This window comes from Rissa tridactyla, chromosome 8, assembly GCF_028500815.1.
Source record: "Rissa tridactyla isolate bRisTri1 chromosome 8, bRisTri1.patW.cur.20221130, whole genome shotgun sequence".
Taxonomy (NCBI): Eukaryota; Metazoa; Chordata; class Aves; order Charadriiformes; family Laridae; genus Rissa; species Rissa tridactyla.
In genome coordinates this window covers 22,640,362-22,659,394 of record NC_071473.1, presented here as the reverse complement: position 1 = coordinate 22,659,394, position 19,033 = coordinate 22,640,362, and the positions used below count along the sequence as shown (strand labels likewise).

General features: G+C 48.2%; 1 protein-coding gene across 18 annotated transcripts; it reads right to left on the bottom strand.

Moving 5' to 3' along the window:
• Positions 1-621: 621 nt before the first annotated feature.
• On the bottom strand, positions 622-11,831 carry LOC128913665 (zinc finger protein 253-like). Of its 18 annotated transcripts, none has more exons than XM_054211673.1 (6): positions 9,514-11,831; positions 9,242-9,315; positions 7,959-9,174; positions 7,667-7,771; positions 6,324-6,450; positions 622-4,790 (listed from the first exon to the last, which is right to left on the bottom strand). In XM_054211673.1, the coding sequence occupies exon 6, from the start codon at positions 4,688-4,690 to the stop codon at positions 3,515-3,517; it is 1,176 nt and encodes a 391-aa protein (XP_054067648.1). In that variant the 5' UTR covers positions 4,691-4,790; positions 6,324-6,450; positions 7,667-7,771; positions 7,959-9,174; positions 9,242-9,315; positions 9,514-11,831; the 3' UTR covers positions 622-3,514. The 18 variants fall into 18 exon arrangements, 17 of the variants coding, with proteins under 17 accessions (XP_054067648.1, XP_054067650.1, XP_054067638.1 ...); XM_054211675.1 differs by having other exon boundaries at positions 10,505-11,831; XM_054211663.1 differs by adding an exon at positions 6,836-6,951 and having other exon boundaries at positions 7,959-11,831.
• Positions 11,832-19,033: the final 7,202 nt, after the last annotated feature.

The window sequence follows — 19,033 nt, the reverse complement described above, 5'->3', positions numbered from 1 at the left end:
TACATTCCGCTGTTCACAAACACTGTCCAGCGATCAAAAGTACTCACACAACCGCGATCCCCTGCCTAGGTCAGAGCTCCAGCTCCAAGTGCTTCCCGTAATGCCCTGGCATTGAGGGCCTGTGAGCGAGTCCTCTGCACAGCACAGCATCAGATGGAACGGGTTCTTCCATGGCCTTTGAAGACATAAATGAGCTAACAGATACACCAGCTACTCTGAACAAAGAAAAATTACTTCTGCTGAAACCACACACTTCAAAACCTCTCTAATGAAGCAATGCTTTAGAGCAGGTGTGTTTGCTCACTAGCTAGATACCGTGACTGGCTATGTCTATTGTAGGCTGTCAGCAACTCAGACTGACCCTGTGAGGGGCCTGGGAGAGACTTCCAAACCCTTTAATATAGCTAAGGATGTAAAGTGCAGAAGTGACGATCTCTGGGTTAAATTAAACTCTAAGGGATTTCCTGTAACTTGCACAGGAGTTAGCAGAAGTTTCTTTGAAGAGTGTTCAACACGCTTTTCCCAGAAATCATCACACATTTTAATTACTCCTTTCACACATCCAAGCACTTTATATGCAAGTCAACCTTCCAGGCAAGTATCACTTTAATAACCCTTTAGTTAAGCCCAGTAGTTTTAATTTCACCAACCATTTACTCTTCCCATTAAACAGACCTTTGTTCAAAACAGTTTCACCATTATGCTCTTACAGGTACAAATTCTACCAATTGCGAACACCAAAAAGCAGACTAACTAGATGTTCCCAATTACCGCGACTGTCTAAGCAGAACAGTCACACAACATAAAGGTGTACACAGTGGTGCAGTTTAATTGGATATTAAAACCCCCTACGGCAAGAGCACTGCACACCCCAGGGAGAAGCCGAATGCAGAAAAGGGGAGACTCTAGCTGACAACTTCAAAATGGGTTTGGAAGACGAGGGTGGAAGCTTCAGGCATGGTAGCTTTTGGAATGGTTTTGTCACCTTGCTATCTGCCCTCTCTCTAGGTCATTTCAAACTGTGTTGAACAGCACGGTCCCTGCATGACCTCTCTCTGCAGATCATTTATCCATGATCCCCTTTCAGAGAGGATTTTTATCACATGAAGATGTTTCCTCATAGAGAGGCTAAGCAGCCCTCAGGTAAGATCAACCCTTTGCTAAGGGGCCACATCAAAAGCCCTTCAGAAACCTAAAACTGTATTGGAACTCCCTGCAGAGGAGAATTTGGAGAAGTCTCACTTACAGCTGTAGTGCAGGGTCCAGAGCCATCCCGGCAGAGATAATGTGCATAACAAAAAGTACACAATTTCAGAGACAACATAACACATCCCTAAGAGGTGGGATGTCGATCAGTTCCCTAATATGGAGACTTCTTTGAGGAATGAAACTAAAACGACCCATTAGTGAGGTTGGGAGAATTAATCTCCCATTCACAATCAAGCCGAAGTGTTGCCGAGGACAGTGGTTCAGCTTGACCTGAGCTGAGGACCCCACATCGAACACTACAGAACCCACAACTGTAAAACACCTGCTCAGCTGTTGCATGGGTGGAAGGTGCTGAGCAGCCGTCACCCATAAACAGCATCACGTTTAGCCCAAGTTCTGAGACACGGAGCTTGGACTTCGTAACTGCACAGAAATCCAGGGGAATGCAACAGTCATTTTCTACTCTATGAAATATGCAAACAAACAGCACAATCTGTGCTTTACTTTCAATAGCCTGGTAGTAAACGCAAAGGTACGTTATCCTGAAGCTTTACTTTCACGCTGCTGCACAACTTCCTGCTGAAAAGGTGGAATGCATTAGGAAGAAATAAGTGAAATTACGGCAGCTGTCAGGGGAAAGGAAGCAAAGCTTTCTGACACGGAAAGGAAATCAGGGCTGCCACTTAAGGACAAACTGCACGCTTCTACCACAGTGGTTAACACTAGATTAAGTGTCATTATTAAGTTTCAAAGTTAAAAACCCCACTGCCACAACTGAGGCAATACATACTTCTTTGGAAGTTACAGCCTTCGGGTATTTGGCAGCAGCTGCCTGAGTCTGCAGGGCTCGTTTTTAGGGAAATTTTTCTTCACTAAACATTTGAATCTAAATCAAAGCGAAGAGTCTAGCAGACACTTTGGGCAGTACTCAGACATGCCACTGAACACAAAACACAGTTTTGTTATGAGAAGCTTCCTTATCGCAGAATCACAGAATTGTAGGGGTTGGAAGGGACCTTTGGAGATCCAGGAACCACCCTGCCAAAGCAGAGTCACCTAGAGCAGGCTGGACAGGAAGGCATCCAGGCGGGTTTTGAATATCTCCCTCAAAGTAAAGAAGTTTTTCCTCACGTTGAGACGGAATTTCCTGTGTTCGAGCTTGTGCCCGTTGCCCCTTGTCCTGTCACTGGGCACCACTGAGAAGAGTCTGACCCCATCCTCTTGACACCCACCCTTTAGATATTTATAAACATCGAGGAGATCCCCTCTCAGTCTTCTCCAGCGTAAACAGACCCAGGTGTCTCAGCCCTTCCTCATAAGAGGTACTCCATTCCCTTGATCATCATTGTAGCCCTCCACTGGACTCTCTCCAGTAGTTGTATGTGATAACATTTAAATGAAGACAACTCCTATGCAATGAGTAGCAAAAGTGGCTTAAATTTGGTCTTTCTCCTGCTCTTTGAATTTTGTGTTCTCAAACATTCGCTACTATAACACTCAGCTGGACAGATTTAGAGTGCACAGTTTCATCAGAGACAAAAATGTACCCAAATCCCTCACCCCAAGAACATGCACCGTCATAGTGAAAATAAAACACTCTTTCCATTATTAACAGACATTCAACTAATCACAGAAAAGGGATTGGTATTCCCTTGGATAGAAACATTTATGAAATACAGATGGTAACTGTTGAGTTTATTAAGGAACTGGTTTGTGGTTGTTTGTTGTTTTTGTTTTTTCTTTTAAATAACCAACATGATACTTCCCCTCCAAATAAAAAAAGTACTGGAAAGAAAAACTCAGCAGAATGCAAAGAGAGAAGGGATAGTGGGACAACTCTGGACTGTTCTGACTTAGCAAAGACCTGCAACAACAGATCTCCAAACCCAGTGCCAAAGAGCCATCACACTCCAGAGGGCAGGGCCAATTTATTCAGTGACCAAGGCTACAGAGAGAAGTCTCACACCCCACGCACCCTTGCAAAAAGCTCAAGCTGATGCATCATCAGTTCAGTGAATTGGGACAGTGCTAGCACACGTGAATGACTTCAGTCTTCACAAGTCTCACATTTCATTACTCAGTGGTAATTAGGTTATTTTTTCATACAAAGCCAGTTAGTGCAATCTGTACAAGTAGAGGTTCCAAAGATTGCCATGATGTAGTGTTCCCTATCAGCCACCGCTGGGAAGTGGGTCTGGACTGGCCAGAGCGCATGCAGTTGAGTGCTTTCTCCAGCCCAACTGAGCAGGCCTCATTCAGGTAAGACTCTACACCAGGAGACCACAATCACAAGTGAGCTTAAGAATTAAGATTTGTCCAATTTGTGTGTACGCTCATGCCTCCGTAGGGTACCTGACTCAGTGAAGGAATGACCACAGTAACTGCAAGAGTAGGGCTTCTCTCCCGTATGGATGCGGTGATGCCGCTGGAGCGATGCCAACCGGGTGAACGTCCCTCCACATTCCTCGCAATAGAAGGGGCGCTCCCCAGAGTGAGTCTGCTGGTGTCTTTTCAGCCTGAGCAGCTGGACAAACGCCATGCCACATTCCTGACACTTATAGGGCTTGTCTTGCCGGTGGATCACCTTGTGTTTGGAAAGCAGGTTAGGCTTATCAAAACTTTTGCCACACGTTGGACAGGCATAAGGTTTACAGTCATCTTCCTCAGCCTTTTGGTTTTCGGCACAAGGCTGATCAGTATACTCAACAGTGTGCTGGTCACGGTGCAGTATCGACCACGGGTTCCTAGCCATGCCGTTTCCCAAGATCACCATGGAGCGCTCGATCTTGTGCACATTGCGTAGGTGCCTCCAGACATCAGCTGTGCGAATGAAACCCTTGTCACACTCTGGACATTTGTGTGGCCTGTCACTAGAATGAATGAGCTTGTGCATCCGCAAATTTGCCGCGCGGAAGAACTCTTTGGCACAGACGGGACATCGGTATGAGTTTTCCACAAGGTGAGTTCGCTTATGTTCCTGCAGCTCACTCATACCATGGAAAGAGGAACCACACTTCTTGCATCGATATGGCAAAGCTTCCTCAGAGACATGCTCCGGCTCCTCATCAAACACATCAGCAAGAACAGTGTTTTCATTATCATCATGTAGTCGTCGCCGTGGTTTCTTGGACTGCTCAGAGGAACAGTGCTCTAAATCTTTATCTTGACACTGCAGGTCAAAGCTGGTACTGGAGGGAACAAATACCCCAGCTGTACTCTCACCTCGTTTCTGGTAGTAGGTCTCATAGGTTTCTTTGTCTTCACACTGCAACTCTGCAGGAAGCTCCTGCTTACCTGAAGGTCCAGCAGAGTTGCAACGAGGACTGCATGTCTGCGAGTAATTCATATCTACCTCCTTCTGGAGGCTAGCTGTGTGGCCCACCTTAGTAGTCTTTCTGGAATAATTTGAGTGCTTCTCACCTGTGTCACAAATGTTATTCTCAGAGTCCCAGTCCACGTTCGTGTCCATCCTCTGAGGCATGCGCTGTGTTCATCTGCAGCTCGTCCATGATGTGGATACCAAGAGCTTCAGGTCTTTCATGGTGAGTCCATCTCATTTTCAGTTCTCTTTACAGTCCTCCCTAGAAAATAAAACATCAGTGATTTTTTCTGATATTAGCATAAGATAAAATTATCACAGTGAAGATTTTTCCCCGATTAAAAGAATGGGACAGACTATTAGTTATGCAGTAAGAGAAATACAATCATTGACTATTATATATGTAGAAAATATACATTCAGCATACAAAATACAGACAGACTACATTTAATGAAGTTAAATCCTCTATCATAACTCAGCCTTTACTACAAATATAAATTGATAAATAAGTTCAATTTTAAATCCACCTAAAGACGAGATATCTTCAGAACTCTGGTGTGCAAACGCTTTAGGCAAAGTCCCACACCATAGCTGCCACCACCACAGGTCTTTTTTCGAGGATTCACGTGTAATCCTTGTTTTGACCTTGCTAAATATGAACTAGGAGCACCAGTCACAAGGTGTTTCCTTTCAGAAACTAGTTAGATAACGCAATGAGACCCAGAAACTGTGTCAGTCAAACAGCCAAACTCAGAAGTAACGTACGGAAGGGGGGGTCTGGAGAGCTCAGGAGTGCCTTTGGCCTCCCATCCTGACCAGCACTATTTTAACTGTCTTGAGGACATTTGGGGTCCCTGTGCCACTACCAGCTAACACCATGCAAAAAGGACACACGCAAGGAAGGACATAAAAGAGCTATCCAAAAAGCTTATCAATTGTCCTCCCAGGCTTCAAAGCACAGCTAGCTGGCCTCCAGAGCTGGCCCACTGGAACAGACTTCAAATTCTCTGGGTAAACTCCCTTTGCAGATTAGCCTTGCTAGCAGAAAATACGAGCAATCACAATTGGTCAGAAACACCTGCCTGAGTCACAGACTTTCTTGCGAAGAAGATGCTTTCGTTTATGCCACACCAAAGCATGGGTTCGCAAGAGGTTTTCTAGATTTGTCCCAGCAGCCTCTGTTGACAGCAGCTCCACAGGGAGCTTTCACTCACCTGGTTTAAACCTGCATTCACACTGAATCGCTACTCTAAGCTCAGAAATTGCATTTTTCCCATCCTGATGGGTATCTCGGCTGCTCCTCTGACCCCCACCTTCTCCTTCACACCCACTTTTCATATTCCCTTTACTCCTGCTGTTTCTTCACTTCCTTTTAACTGCTTTTGTCTGGGTAAGACTTCTCCAAATATAAGCATATAGATATATAAAAGCATATATACGAAAAAATGTACATATTTCTGTATTTCCACACATACATAAAGCTTGTCGATTCAGTTTCAGTAGGTTTAAACAGTTATAAAGGCACTAGGGCAATGTGCATTAAGTGAAAGGTCTTATTCACATCTCAGCTTCATTTGAGACACAAGCTGTGCTTTCTTCTGCAGTGATACAGAAAACAAGCCTGAATTAGTCGTCTCCATTAGTCACTGCCTGGAACAGACTGGCTCAAGTCACCCCCCAACTTCGGGCCGTTCCCATCAATTTAGTAACGCGTGCATGAGAACTGGAACTATTCCTCACCTCCTGGCAGGGGCTGCGCACCTCCGGCAGCGCCCCGCCGGCTCGGGGAACTCACCTATTCCCTTTGTTGAAGAAAAAAAACTTTTCAAGGGAGGCTGGCACTGCTTGGCTTAAGAAAACTCCCCAACAAAGGCCCGTCCGGTTTCCACGGCGGGGTGGGAATGTATAAATCGCAATGCGGGCTGAAAAATAATTAAAAAAAAAAATAAAATTAATATAAATAGATAAAAAAGATATTTTTTTTCTTTTCCCCGGGCAGAACGAAACCCTAAACTTTTCCCCGTGGGAAAATCCCACCCCGCAGCCGCCGGTGCCGCGCCCGCCCCGCCGCAGCAGGGACCGGTCCCCCCCGCCGCCTCCCGCCCTACCTGCGGGTCTCCCTCGCCGCGGCCCTCGGCCCCGCCGCCACCGCGCAGCCCCTTGCGCCGGCGCGGAGGCCCCCCGGCGGCGGCGGCGCAATCGCAGCCCGGCGCGGCGAGGCCCGCAGCGGCCGGCGGCTGCCAGCAGCGGGGCGGGACCCAGGCAGCCCATTCCCCCGCGCCAGCCCCCGGCTCCGGCGGCGCCGACCTGGGGTGGGTCCGGCTGGGGGGGCGCTGGGACCCCCTCCTCCCCCCATTCCGGCTCCGGGAGGTGCGGAGGAACATCCAGGTGGGTCAAGCGCTGGATGAAAGCCAGCGGGTGCCCTTCATAGAATCATAGAACGGTTCGGGTTGGAAGGGACCTTGAACATCACCTAGTTCCAACCCCCTGCCCTGGGCAGGGACACCTCCCACCAGACCAGGCTGCTCAAAGCCCCATCCAGCCTGGCCTTGAACACCTCCAGGGATGGGGCAGCCACAGCTTCTCTGGGCAACCTGTTCCAGTGCCTCACCACCCTCACAGGAAAGAACGTCTTGCTGATATCCAATCTAAATCTCCCCTCTTTCAGTTTGAAACTGTTGCCCCTCGTCCTATCATTACACTCCCTGATAAAGAGTCCCTCCCCATTCTTCCTGTAGGCCCCCTTTAGGTACTGGAAGGCCACTATAAGGTCTCCCTGGAGTCTTTTCATCTCCAGGCTGAACCACCCCAACAGCAATTTGAAGTAGAAATTTCCACCATTTCTGGAAGACTTCCCCTTCTCCTGAGGTTCTGCAGCCCTCCCTCCTTTTCACACTCCTTGTCAACACGCTTCATTCCCACACGTCCATTTTTACATTCCCATCACTCACATAACTCTTCAGCAGGAACCGTCCCAAGTCCAGTCCCCGTTGGGAACCTCCCAACAGCTTCTGTTCCACTACAACCAGTGGTCCCTGACCCAGTCCCCTCAGCGCTCTGCATTTGTCCCCCCCGTCAATCGTACTGACCCATTCTGCCCTCCCTGCCGTCAAAACTACTCTCCCCATGTAATCTCACTGAGATTGCTCCCGCTGTTAACGCTGCGGTTATGTTGCACGCTGGACCACTATCATCTTGCTGTCTTTTCTTAACAAAATCCCTACAGGTTTTGGAAATAGGCTTCTGCAATTAACAGCAAACACAGAACTGAAATTAAAAATGAACAAGAGCGTACATTGCCAGCACGCAAACAGGGTATATAAGAACGCCCTAAGTTCTACATTTTTGTGATCTCACAGATGTCTCTAAAAATAAACATGAAACCAGAAACTACTCAGCTGTGAGTTCAGGGTGAGGAAAAGAAACGTACCTACTCCTTCCACATGGAAAAGCGAGCTACTTTTGAGAGCACAGTAAGTGGCAGTTCAGTTTCTTCAGATTAGGCAGTTAAAAAATAAATTAGCAGCATTCCTTTAATGACAGTCCTTGAATCCACGAGAAACCCACATGCTGCTTAGTGTGGTGAACCTCGCAGAGAAAGAACCATCATTCCAACTCTCACAAACTAGCAAAAAAACCTCAGGAGATTTTCATTATTTTTATTGTCATTTTTCTGAACTTAAAATTCTTAGACATTTCTTACTGCATTGCAGTAGCTGGGCAGGGTAACGGCTTTCTTCCATCTAAATCCAAGACGCACGGAATCACGTACCCCTTCCACGTCCCTTATGGAAGACAAGCACGTGACCCTCCCCCTCACTCATCAGTACTCATAAGGAAAATTCTAGTCATATACAATCACATACGGCACCAATATCTGCACAGCCAAGCACGTTTGCATGGGGTGCAGATGATGATGATGCCATTTTTTTAAAAAATCCAAATCATGGTTTATTACAACTAATGCATTAAAAGATGGGAGGATGTATGGAGAGAAGAGATGGATGAGTCGTTCTGGCCAAGTCGGCTGTGCAGCCCAACAGCGGCACTTCTGCAAAACCAGCACCAGAGGGTGGTGATAATACAGACAAAGCCACCATAACTTAGAAACCACGTGAGCTCAAAAGCTCTTATTTAACATGCCAATCTTACAAGCACAGATGCCCAGATGAGTCCAGCTAGTCCTGACCATACCCAACAACTGCACATCTCTTTTGACTTCAACCCGATACAATGGCAGCATTCCAAGGAAGGGCATAATGCTAGCAAACCATGGTGTTCCTCATAGAGGATCATGGAGGAAATGATCAAAGCATCTCCAGATGCTCCAGATCCTCCTCCTCAAAAGCATCAATAAGAATGATGTTTTCATCACCCTCACTTATCCCTTCTGAACCTCAAAAGGAAAAGCATTCTTCACGCTGCAGGTCAAAGTTGCTGGATTGGTTGAATTACACTTCTGGTAGTAAGTTTCAAAGGTCTCCTTTGCACTGCAGTTCTATATGGATTTCTTGTCGGACAAAGGTCTAGCAGGGGCCACCCAGGACTAGAAGGTGGTGAGCAATCTTCCTCCACCTCCAGCTGCAGGCTGGCTTTGCAGGCCATCCTTTCTGAGGTTTGTCTGGAATCGCCTGAGTGTTCCTCACCTGCATGACAACTGTCATTAACAGAAACCAAGTCCACCTCCATCCCACGGTATCATATAGTGCTTACTTGTTAGTAATTGTAGAGACAGGCAGTACAAATTCCTGTGATGTCTCACGATTGCCTTCTTCCACCTCAGCTTCCTTAGAAAAGAAACAAGAATTTCATTATCTGCCAGGCAAAGTTAGCATTTAAGATGTCAGTTAATTGAAAATACTTTAGCAGTAATAAATAAAGCAGAACCCTCCAAATAGTGTCTCATGGGTTAGATCGAGGACCCAGGGCAACTCTATTCAGTGCACTGTGTCTTCACAATTCATGAGCACAGTCCCAAAATTAACCTCTTGCTTCCAGTAATGAAGAGCAGGCCACTCTACTGATGTTTCCCTTCTACCTTAAAATAAAAAACAAAAATAAGAGGTCTTGTATCATACTGTATGGTCTTCCGACAAATATACTTAGCTCTATCAAGTTTCACATATTTTATTTTTTCCATCTAATACTGAGGTATTTAAAATGTACTCTGCCTTCTATTTCATGCGTTGTATTTATAAGCACCTGATTTCGTTAAATTATGCATTCTAAGCCTTTCCCATCAGCCTTGATGAGTTATTCCAGGACACACAAAAAATAAGCTGTAATCCTCAAAGAGGAGGCAGAAAAATAAGTGAAATACCTATCTCTTTACAATATATGATTCCTATTAAAATTACATTATTGGTGCTTTGTACCTGTCCTACATTTATATTCCCAACACACATATATGGATCCCAAATCCTTCCTTTTATTTTTGCTACCTCACTTTTATGTGTTTTAAATGCAAAGAGTCTGTCAGGACAGATGAGCATCTGGAATCTATTTTTTGGAGTAATTTTTAATTTTATTTTTTTTTTTAAAGGATTAGACTCTACACTCCCATGTTTCCACTAAAATTCCGTATAAAGTGCAAACCTTTTTTTTTATTATTATTAAGGGTTTAAAATCACATCCCATCAAATTTGAATTTTTATTGGCCATATAGGTTTCTCCACTGACATCTGGCTACTTTGTTTTAGGACTGCCATAAACACTTTAAACATCTGAGAGCTTCAGGCTCTTCTACGGAAAACAAAAACCCCCGCAAGTTTTAAGTAGGGGCTAAATTCAGAGACACTTAACTGATATTTGGCTGAAGCTTGAACTTTTCAGTCCCCAGGGGAAAGACGGGCTCCCTTTAGCACACTGAACTCTGGTGAAAGACTAGCAATAGTCTTAGTTTAGACCATTTACTGTTAGAGATACTGAATTTTGCAAGACCACCACCACAGCACCCAACAGCAAGTGTTCTCCTACCAAAGCTGATTACACCACATGCAACACGGTACAGCCACAGAGAAACAGCCAATGCTCCAGTAGTTCCCTGCTGAGAGTGAGACTGAAAGAAGGTTCAGGATCAATAATGCTTTCCTCTCCCAAATCACCTGGAGCAAGGAATTGCTCCACTATCTCTAGCCAGCTCCTTTTTTGCTGTGAAGCAAATCCTTTTTTGCTGTGAAGCTTGCCAGGATCTTCTAGGTCTTTGGGTCCCAGTCAACTGGCATCTCATAAACCGGGCACTCGGAAGAAACGAGCACATTGAGAAAGCAACTACAGCCAAAGTCAGCCACAGTTACAAAATCTAGAGTCAGGCTGTAAAGAACGTGGACCAATTAACAGGAAGAAACTAAGCAAGGACAGCAAAAAGCAGACTGCTCAAGTGATAACTTTCTGGTTTGCTTTGGTATCTCCAACCTGCGTTTTCCTGCGCCATGTGTCGATTTAAGACTGTCAGCAAATTTCTACGCAAAACCATTGTCTGATTTTGCAAACATCCCCAGCCCAACTCTGACAGCTCAATCCAAGTGCTGGACGTGCCAGACTGTAAAGGGGTCTGCAAACCAACAACCCGACCCATCTGGTGCAGGGCTGAAGGTGCAAATGCAAGAAGATTCATACCCTATGGCTTTCTGCATTGACAGGCTATGGGTTTAGAGGAGATGCATCTCTCACCTGCACATATACCTTATATACACTTAGTTTTGAAAGCCCGCAAAACACATACACAAGCTCATTAAGGAGTTAAAGGAGAAATCTCTACCTGCTGAGTAGCTCTCTCAACAGCCTTGACCTGTACTAATTTGTTTTTATTGTAACTCTTGGATTAACAGGTTGACCCAGAAAAGCATTTGATAATCCGCTCAAATAACCATTCAACATAAAGGAATTTTACTGGAGTACCTGATGTGGCGTGAGACATTTTTAGCGGTGCCCCGGGAAAACACGCACTCTCTGGGAAACCCTTTTTTTGATTAAAAAGGAAACGGAGAGAGCAGCTCTTGCCTGAAACACGGCGCTTCACTCCAGCCACCCCAAAACCCCGCGGAGGGAGTCTCTCCCCACAGGCAGAAGGGCGATGGGCGGGCGGGAACCTCACACCGCCCGCGGCCCGGCCAGGCCCGGCCTTCCCCGCAGCAGCCCCCGCCGCCCGCACTCCCTCACCGGCGGGGCCGAGCCGGGCCGTTCGCTGCCCCCCGGCGGCGGCGGCGGCGGCCCCAGCCCCGCGGGGGGAGCGGAGGCCGCCGCGGCCCCTCACCGCGCCGGGCGACGCCAGCGGCAAATACAGCCCAGCCGGCGACCGCCATCTTGTAGCAGGACCCTCTGTAGGGAGGGGTAAACACCCCCCTCCCGGCCCCCGGCCTGACGGACAGCTCCCGCCGCCAATCGGCGGCCGCAGCCCGAAGGGCGGCCCGGCGCAGCCCACTCCCGCCCCCGGGGGACCGAGCCCGGCCTCCGCGCCTCGAACCCCCCTGTGAGCGGCAGAGGCGGAGACCGGCCCTCGCCACACCTCCAGAGACCGGCCCCTGTCACACCCTCAGGGGAGTGACACTGAGGGACCGGCCCCTGTCACACCTCCAGAGACCGGCCCCTGTCACACCCTCAGGGGAGTGACACTGAGGGACCGGCCCCTGTCACACCTCCAGAGACCGGCCCCTGTCACACCCTCAGGGGACTGTCACACTCTCAGGAGACTGACACTGAGGGACTGGCCCCGGTCGCACCCCCGGCGGGACTTTCGCAGCAGGAGACTGGCCCCTGTATGACTGACACAGCTGTATGACTGACACAACCCTTTGTGTGTGTGACATACTCCTGTCACACCTCCAATGTCACTGCCACCACCAGGGACCTCCCCTGTCACCCCCCCGGTGTGACTGACACTACCAGGGACCTCCCCTGTCACACCTCCGATGTGACTGACACCGCCAGAGGCTGGCCCCTCACACACCCCCACCCCCCCGCGGTGGGAATGACACAGTCGTGGACCAGCCCCTGTCACCCCCCCCGTGTGACTGACACCCAGACACCAGTCCCTGGTATTCCCCCAGTTTGACTGAAACAGCCAGACACCAGCCCCCATCACACTTCCACTGTGACTGACATCTGGAGGCCAGCTGTCGTTACACCCTCAGTAGGATGGACACAGGCAGACCGCCCCTGTCACACTGTCACACCCCCACTGTGACTGACACCAGCAGGGACTGCCCCTGTCACACCCGCAGCATGACTGACACTGTCAGGGACCGCCCCTGTCACACCCCCACTGTGACTGACACCAGCAGGGACCACCCCTGGCATACCCGCCATGTGACTGACACTGTCAGGAACCAGCCTCATTGCTCTCCCAGTGTAACTGAGACTCTGAGACTGCCCCGCTGTCACACACACCGGTGTGACTGACACAGCCAGGGACCAACGCCTGCTCCAACCCCCAACACGAGTGACACGCTGTGGGAACCACCCCTGGCCCCTGACCCGTCACACTCCTGTGAGGCTGACACAACCACCCCCAGTGAGAATGTCACTCGGAGACCAGCCATTGTCACCCCCCCAGTAGGACTGACAGCCAGAGTCCAGCTCCTGCTACAGCCCCTCAGTGTGGCTGACACACCCGGAGATGGGGTCACCTTTCCACAGCTGTCTCTGACTGACACCCAGGGCAAACACCCCATTGGCACCCTGTACACAGGCCCAGAAAACCTGATGGCAAAAGGTACCAGCATGCCTACCGCTCCCCCAGTATGCCTGACGGGCATCACTCGCCCATCGCAGCCCTGCATGGCAGTGATGTCCCCTGTCCTGGCACAGCCGGTGAGCCCATGCCACGTCCCTCCATGGGGCTGAGTACTCCAGAGAGCAGCTTCTGCCCACAGGGGTCCCACTAGACACAAAAAAACCCAACAGGAGATGGCACCGCCACACTCACAGGCTGTTCTGTAGGATCCTTAGCCATGGAAAACACCTTGTCAGAGCATAAAAGATCCCAAAACGAAGAGAAATGTCCTATCTCCAGTATGTGTTCCAGCCCAACTGCTCGGTCCTCCTCTGAAACACACCCGTGAGATGGGAAGGGTATTTGTTGTCCAAACATCTTTAAAACAACACTTAAAGGCCCACAAATTCCTTAGCTGCTGGGTGAAAATCATCGGCAAGCAAGTGTAACAGGGTAAGGGATGCTGAGGCACGGTGTGACACAGATCCTTTTCCTGCACCTCATCCCAATTTCGTGCTTACAACCTGCATCCCAGCTGCTCAAGATTACTCCCCTCCCCCCTCCCGACTCCGAGAGTCTGACATAGGTTCAGCAATTCTAAGGACAACTTGTTCCTGATAAAAGTCGTGGCATTTGAACACTCTCCTGGGGATGTCAGTTCCACCAGTTTATCAGTACAGCCTTCATCACTGCTGTTATACACGTCACCACAGTTTTTCACATAAAATCTTCCGGCTGTACGTTAACACAGAGTTTTTAACAACGCAGGATGGATGTCTGGGTGCAGTGTGGAGCTCCAAGAGCAGAGGTCGTGCCCCCAGTCCGGGCTCTGCCATGCCTGTTGCACGCTGTGATTTATTCTCAAACTGGCTGAGCAGCTCTGTGAAAAGAGACCTGGGAGTCCTGGGGGACAACAGGATGACCATGAGCCAGCAATGTGCCCTTGTGGCCAAGAAGGCCAAGGGCATCCTGGGGGGCATCAAGAAGAGTGTGGCCAGCAGGTCGAGGGAGGTCATCCTCCACCTCTGCTCTGCCCTGGTGAGGCTGCACCTGGGGTACTGTGTCCAGTTCTGGGCTCCCCGGTTCAAGAAGGACAGGGAACTGCTGGAGAGGGGACAGCAAAGGGCTACCAAGATGCTGAGGGGACTGGAACACCTCTCTTATGAAGAAAGGCTGAGGGATTTGGGTCTCTTCAGTCTGGAAAAAAGAGGGCTGAGGGGGGACCTTATCCATGTTTATAAATCCTGAAAGGGTGGGTGTCAGGAGGATGGGGCCAGGCTCTTCTCAGTGGTGCCTGGCAACAGGACAAGGGGTAACGGGCACAAACTGGAGCATAGGAAGTTCCATCTCAACGTGAGGAGGAACTTCTTTCCTTTGAGGGTGGCAGAGCCCTGGCACAGGCTGCCCAGAGAGGTGGTGGAGTCTCCAACTCTGGAGACATTCCAAACCCGCCTGGACATGTTCCTGTGCCACCTGCTCTGGGTGACCCTGCTCTGGCAGGGGGTTGGACTAGATGATCTCCAGAGGTCCCTTCCAACCCCGGCCATTCTGTGATTCTGTGATTCTGTGTGAGCTGCCCACAGAAAAAAGACTGCACAAGGCTGCGTGAGCGCGCAGCGTATGTGAGCAATCCCCTAAATATCCAGGCTCTATGGGAGAAGCCTCCAGATCCAGGACTCTCTGCTAAATCAAGTCAGGGGTATGATGCCTGTGCTATGCAGATGAGCTGTCATATTGTCTCCCACACAAGACCGTCTCCAAAGGAACCTACACCTACTGCAAATACCCTGCAGCATATGGACATTTATAGGTCAACCTGGAAAAAGTGAGAGTAATGATTGTCCAAAAAAAGCAGGAACCCAAATAATTTTCCAGTGTTATTTTGGAAAACGCAGACACTGAACAGGCTGGATTACACATACCTGAGAGCCATTACAAAATGTCAGGTCACCTCTAAAATGCATTAGAAGAAAAAAAAAATGCCTCCAGCTTTCTTGTGCAAGAAGAGAATGCAGTATGTAAATAAGATTCCCTAATTTAAAAAAAAGCGCCAGAATGACTTCGCAAATGTATGCTAAGCCCTGATGGGGACAGAGTCTGGGGTCTCACCCTAACAGCCAGAAACATCATCAGGCTGAAACCCTGACGGAAGAGCTTTGCCTTCGTGATGTACAATGCAGGAACTCCTCCTGTAACAATTTCAGAGCAAACCCGGAATATTTGTTACCCTTCTCGACATTGAGCTGTAAAAAAAAAAAATAACTTCTGGTGCCAACTCTATGAAAACAACACATGTGTCTTGACAGCAGACTGTTAGATGGTTTAAAAATGAAGAGCAACCAACAATGCAGCGTTAGAGGTGTTGGGGGAGGAAGGGGACAGGCAGACCCCGAACTCTCTTTGCGTTTCCAGACTCTCAGTGTTCACCTCTGGCATGTACCTGTTATATCTCCCAGCTGGATGCACCATCCTCAGTATATTTTTCCAAAGCTCCAGCCCTTGAAAAGAGCCGAACCTTCTGTTGACTAACATTTCTACTGGAGAGCTGAGATTTCTATAATTAGCATCACAGAGAATTTGGGGAGGGAGCTGTCTTTTTTTATCTTTTTTTTTTTTTTTTTTGTAAATTTGGATGTTGCACATTTTAAAACAAAACGTCTTACTTAAAACATCAGCACGTCGGTTCATAATTGCAGAGCGGGGAAGAGGAGCACGTCAGTAGTTGAAAAAACATTAAATTTGCAGGGAAGTGACTAAAGCGTTTGCACAGAAGGGGGCAAATGGAGATAAGACAGGCAGCCTGCTTGCATTCCGCTGTCGGGAAACTTGTGCAGCAGAGACTTACCCTTTGTAAGGGAAGCAAGGAAAAAAAAAAAGGAAAAACTACAGAAACACCTGCACTCTCTTCTCTCCTATGTGTGCAAACTCTCATTAGGTGAATTATTGGACCACAGCTCGATCAGTGGAGACAGTCCCTTGCCACCAGAACGGGTGCCTCTCACATCTCTGCTGGCATGCGTGCCCCCACTTGCAGGACTGTGCTGGGGACTGTCTTCACGAAGGTCACATCATTCCCTGGAGGTGTTCAAGGCCAGGCTGGACGGGGCTTTGAGCAGCCTGGTGTGGTGGGAGGTGTCCCTGCCCAGGGCAGGGGGTTGGAACTAGATGATCTTTAAGGTCCCTTCCAACCCGAACCGTTCTATGATTCAAGGGGAAGAAACCCTCTGCCCTGAATGTTTTGGTCATGGCTGGGGTAACCCGCATGTCTGTTTCTGCCCGTTTGCATGAATGCCTTTTCATTTGGCTCCTTTTTAGTTTTATTTGTCATAATTCCCAGGAAGAGGCAGGATATAAAACCCCCTCACCCGTTGGCAGCTATTGAGCCCAGATTGGCCATTTTTTAGCCACTGCAGTCTGTCACCTCCCATGAGAGAGAAACTTGGAATGAAGATGGTTGTGTGGGACCGGGCACGCTCGGGGCAGAAAAGACACTTTGCCTTCAGCCCTGCAAACACTCCATAAGAGCCTTTCTGAATCTGTACGGTCCCACCCGTACGAGGTGGCCGTGGCAGTACTGGCAAGGTTCTTGCCATCATCACAGCGTTCCAGGCTGAACCTCACCAGCAAAATCCCTTTGCATTGCCCACAGCTACTGGCTGCACCAGAAGGACACCCAACTTAGATTAAACACACAAACGTCCCAGCAAAACCCCTCTAACCTACGAGGCACAAAAGGTCTGGTTCGATTTGCGTTTAGCAGCCTTCTGGACCTGAAGTGTAACAAGCGCTGTATCATCTTCTTACACCGGGGAGATATCACAAAACATTTACCTGAAATAGAGGCGTCAGTTCTCCATCTGGTAGGAAAACAAGCTTAACATTTTAAACTGTCTGCAAGATGGGAGCAAATGAAGTCCTGAACGAGTGCAGAAGGGAACAGAATGTAATAAAACTAAACAGGTAATGGCAGATAGATTATCTGGAGGTACAGGAGAACGCCAAACAAACCAGGAGAGAGAGTTTAAAAATAACTGATAACCGAAGCACTGCTCCAATGCAGAGTGTGGTAACAGGCAATCTCATTCTTGACGTCTCCGTATTTGCTTTTTTGAAACGCTGCAGCGACTCCGATGAAAAAACATCACTTGCCGGAATCCAGCTCACGTTCTTCACATCATCTTACACAGAGATACTCTATGAGTGCCTCTGTGACCTCACACAGAAAGTAAACCTTACTTTACCTAAAACGATCAACTTGCCAAGTAAAATGTAAGTTGTCCTACTTTTTTTTTTTCTCCCAAGAACTGAAACTTGAGCTAATGAATCAGAAAATGTAAAGCGATCAGAAAACACCTGGAAAAAGAGGTTAAAATAGTTACTCTTGTTCAGCTGAAGAATCTATTGGTTATCTGTCCTAGATTTAATTAGTGAAATTCACAAAGATTGTCTAGCTCAGCACAAAATTTCTGACCTGAGCCAATTTCATATTTGACGGGATAAAATACCGCTACTTAGAAGAGCTAGCTGAACAACACCTACGAAGCGTGCATGCTGATGAGCTTTCAAGAGGGGAAACGACGTTACAAACCCAGCCTCAATTAGAGGAAACATATGGGAGAGATTCAACAAGTGTGAGGAGCAATCAGGGCGCAGCCTGGGTGCCTTTGGGTCCCAGGGACTGCCCTGGGGGTGAGATTCTCGCTGCTGTGTCCTTGTGGGTGACTTTTAAAGCAAAGGATCACAAGCGACGCAGAGCAGCCAACGCAATCAAAGCCACTGTCATAGGCAATAACTTCAAGATTCCCAAATCGCTTATAAGTACATGATACCCGTATAAAAATTAATGACCCAGTGACTGCAAACAGCAAAGTACAAGGCAAAAACAGATTTGTTGATGCATCTATTTGCCATTTGCTGCCTGTCCTCACACTGAAAGTGTTTCTGGTTATGGTTACTGTTAATTGCTTTTTATCTAACAGTGGAGCTAAGAGGTTTCAGCTGAGATAGGGTTTCACAGTGTTAGGCAATTACACAAACATCCAGATGCATAGAATTCCCCCGTTTGTAATCTGGACAAGGCAGAACACAACGAGTTATCTCAGGCCAAAAGAGACATTTCTGATCTGGGAAAAAAACAAAACAAAACAAAACAAAAAGGTATGACTGACCCAGGAAGCATGAGGGAAGGTGAAAAAATGAATCACTGCCTCCTTGTGCTTCATCTGCTACAGCTCACAGATTAAAAATTCAGCCACGGTTGCCTGAATTTTAACTCATCTACAGGAACACACAGAAGCATCCTATTTTCAAACACACCACATCTTCTGAAGATATTCCTCCTAAGGAGGGCTTCCTTGTGCGGCGTCATTTTCTCCGACAGATCTGCTTTGGAAATTTCCTCTCGGGGCCCCTCCAAGCTGACAAGCAAATTCTCTGCATCAGAAATATTTGTTCAGAGGCTGCCAGGCTCATCAGTCACATCCCTGGGAAGGAGGCGGTCCCCGGAGGGGGGCGAATCCTGCTCTTCCCCCTCTTGTTGCCCCTGTAGAAATGATGCTATGCAGGGGACAATGACTACAGCCACATACCTGGGCCACCTGCCCTTTTGTGACACGTGCTCATTTCTCTGTGTCAGGGCTAGGAACAAGGCTGCTGCCTGGCCTTGGTCCTCACAGCCAAACCACAAACACGCCAAAGGTGAGAGAGAAACCTGGGCTGGCCTGAGCAGGACTTCCAGCCCCAGCTCTGGGGGTTAGGAGGAATAAGACGTCCCTGCTGACTGCCATCCACCG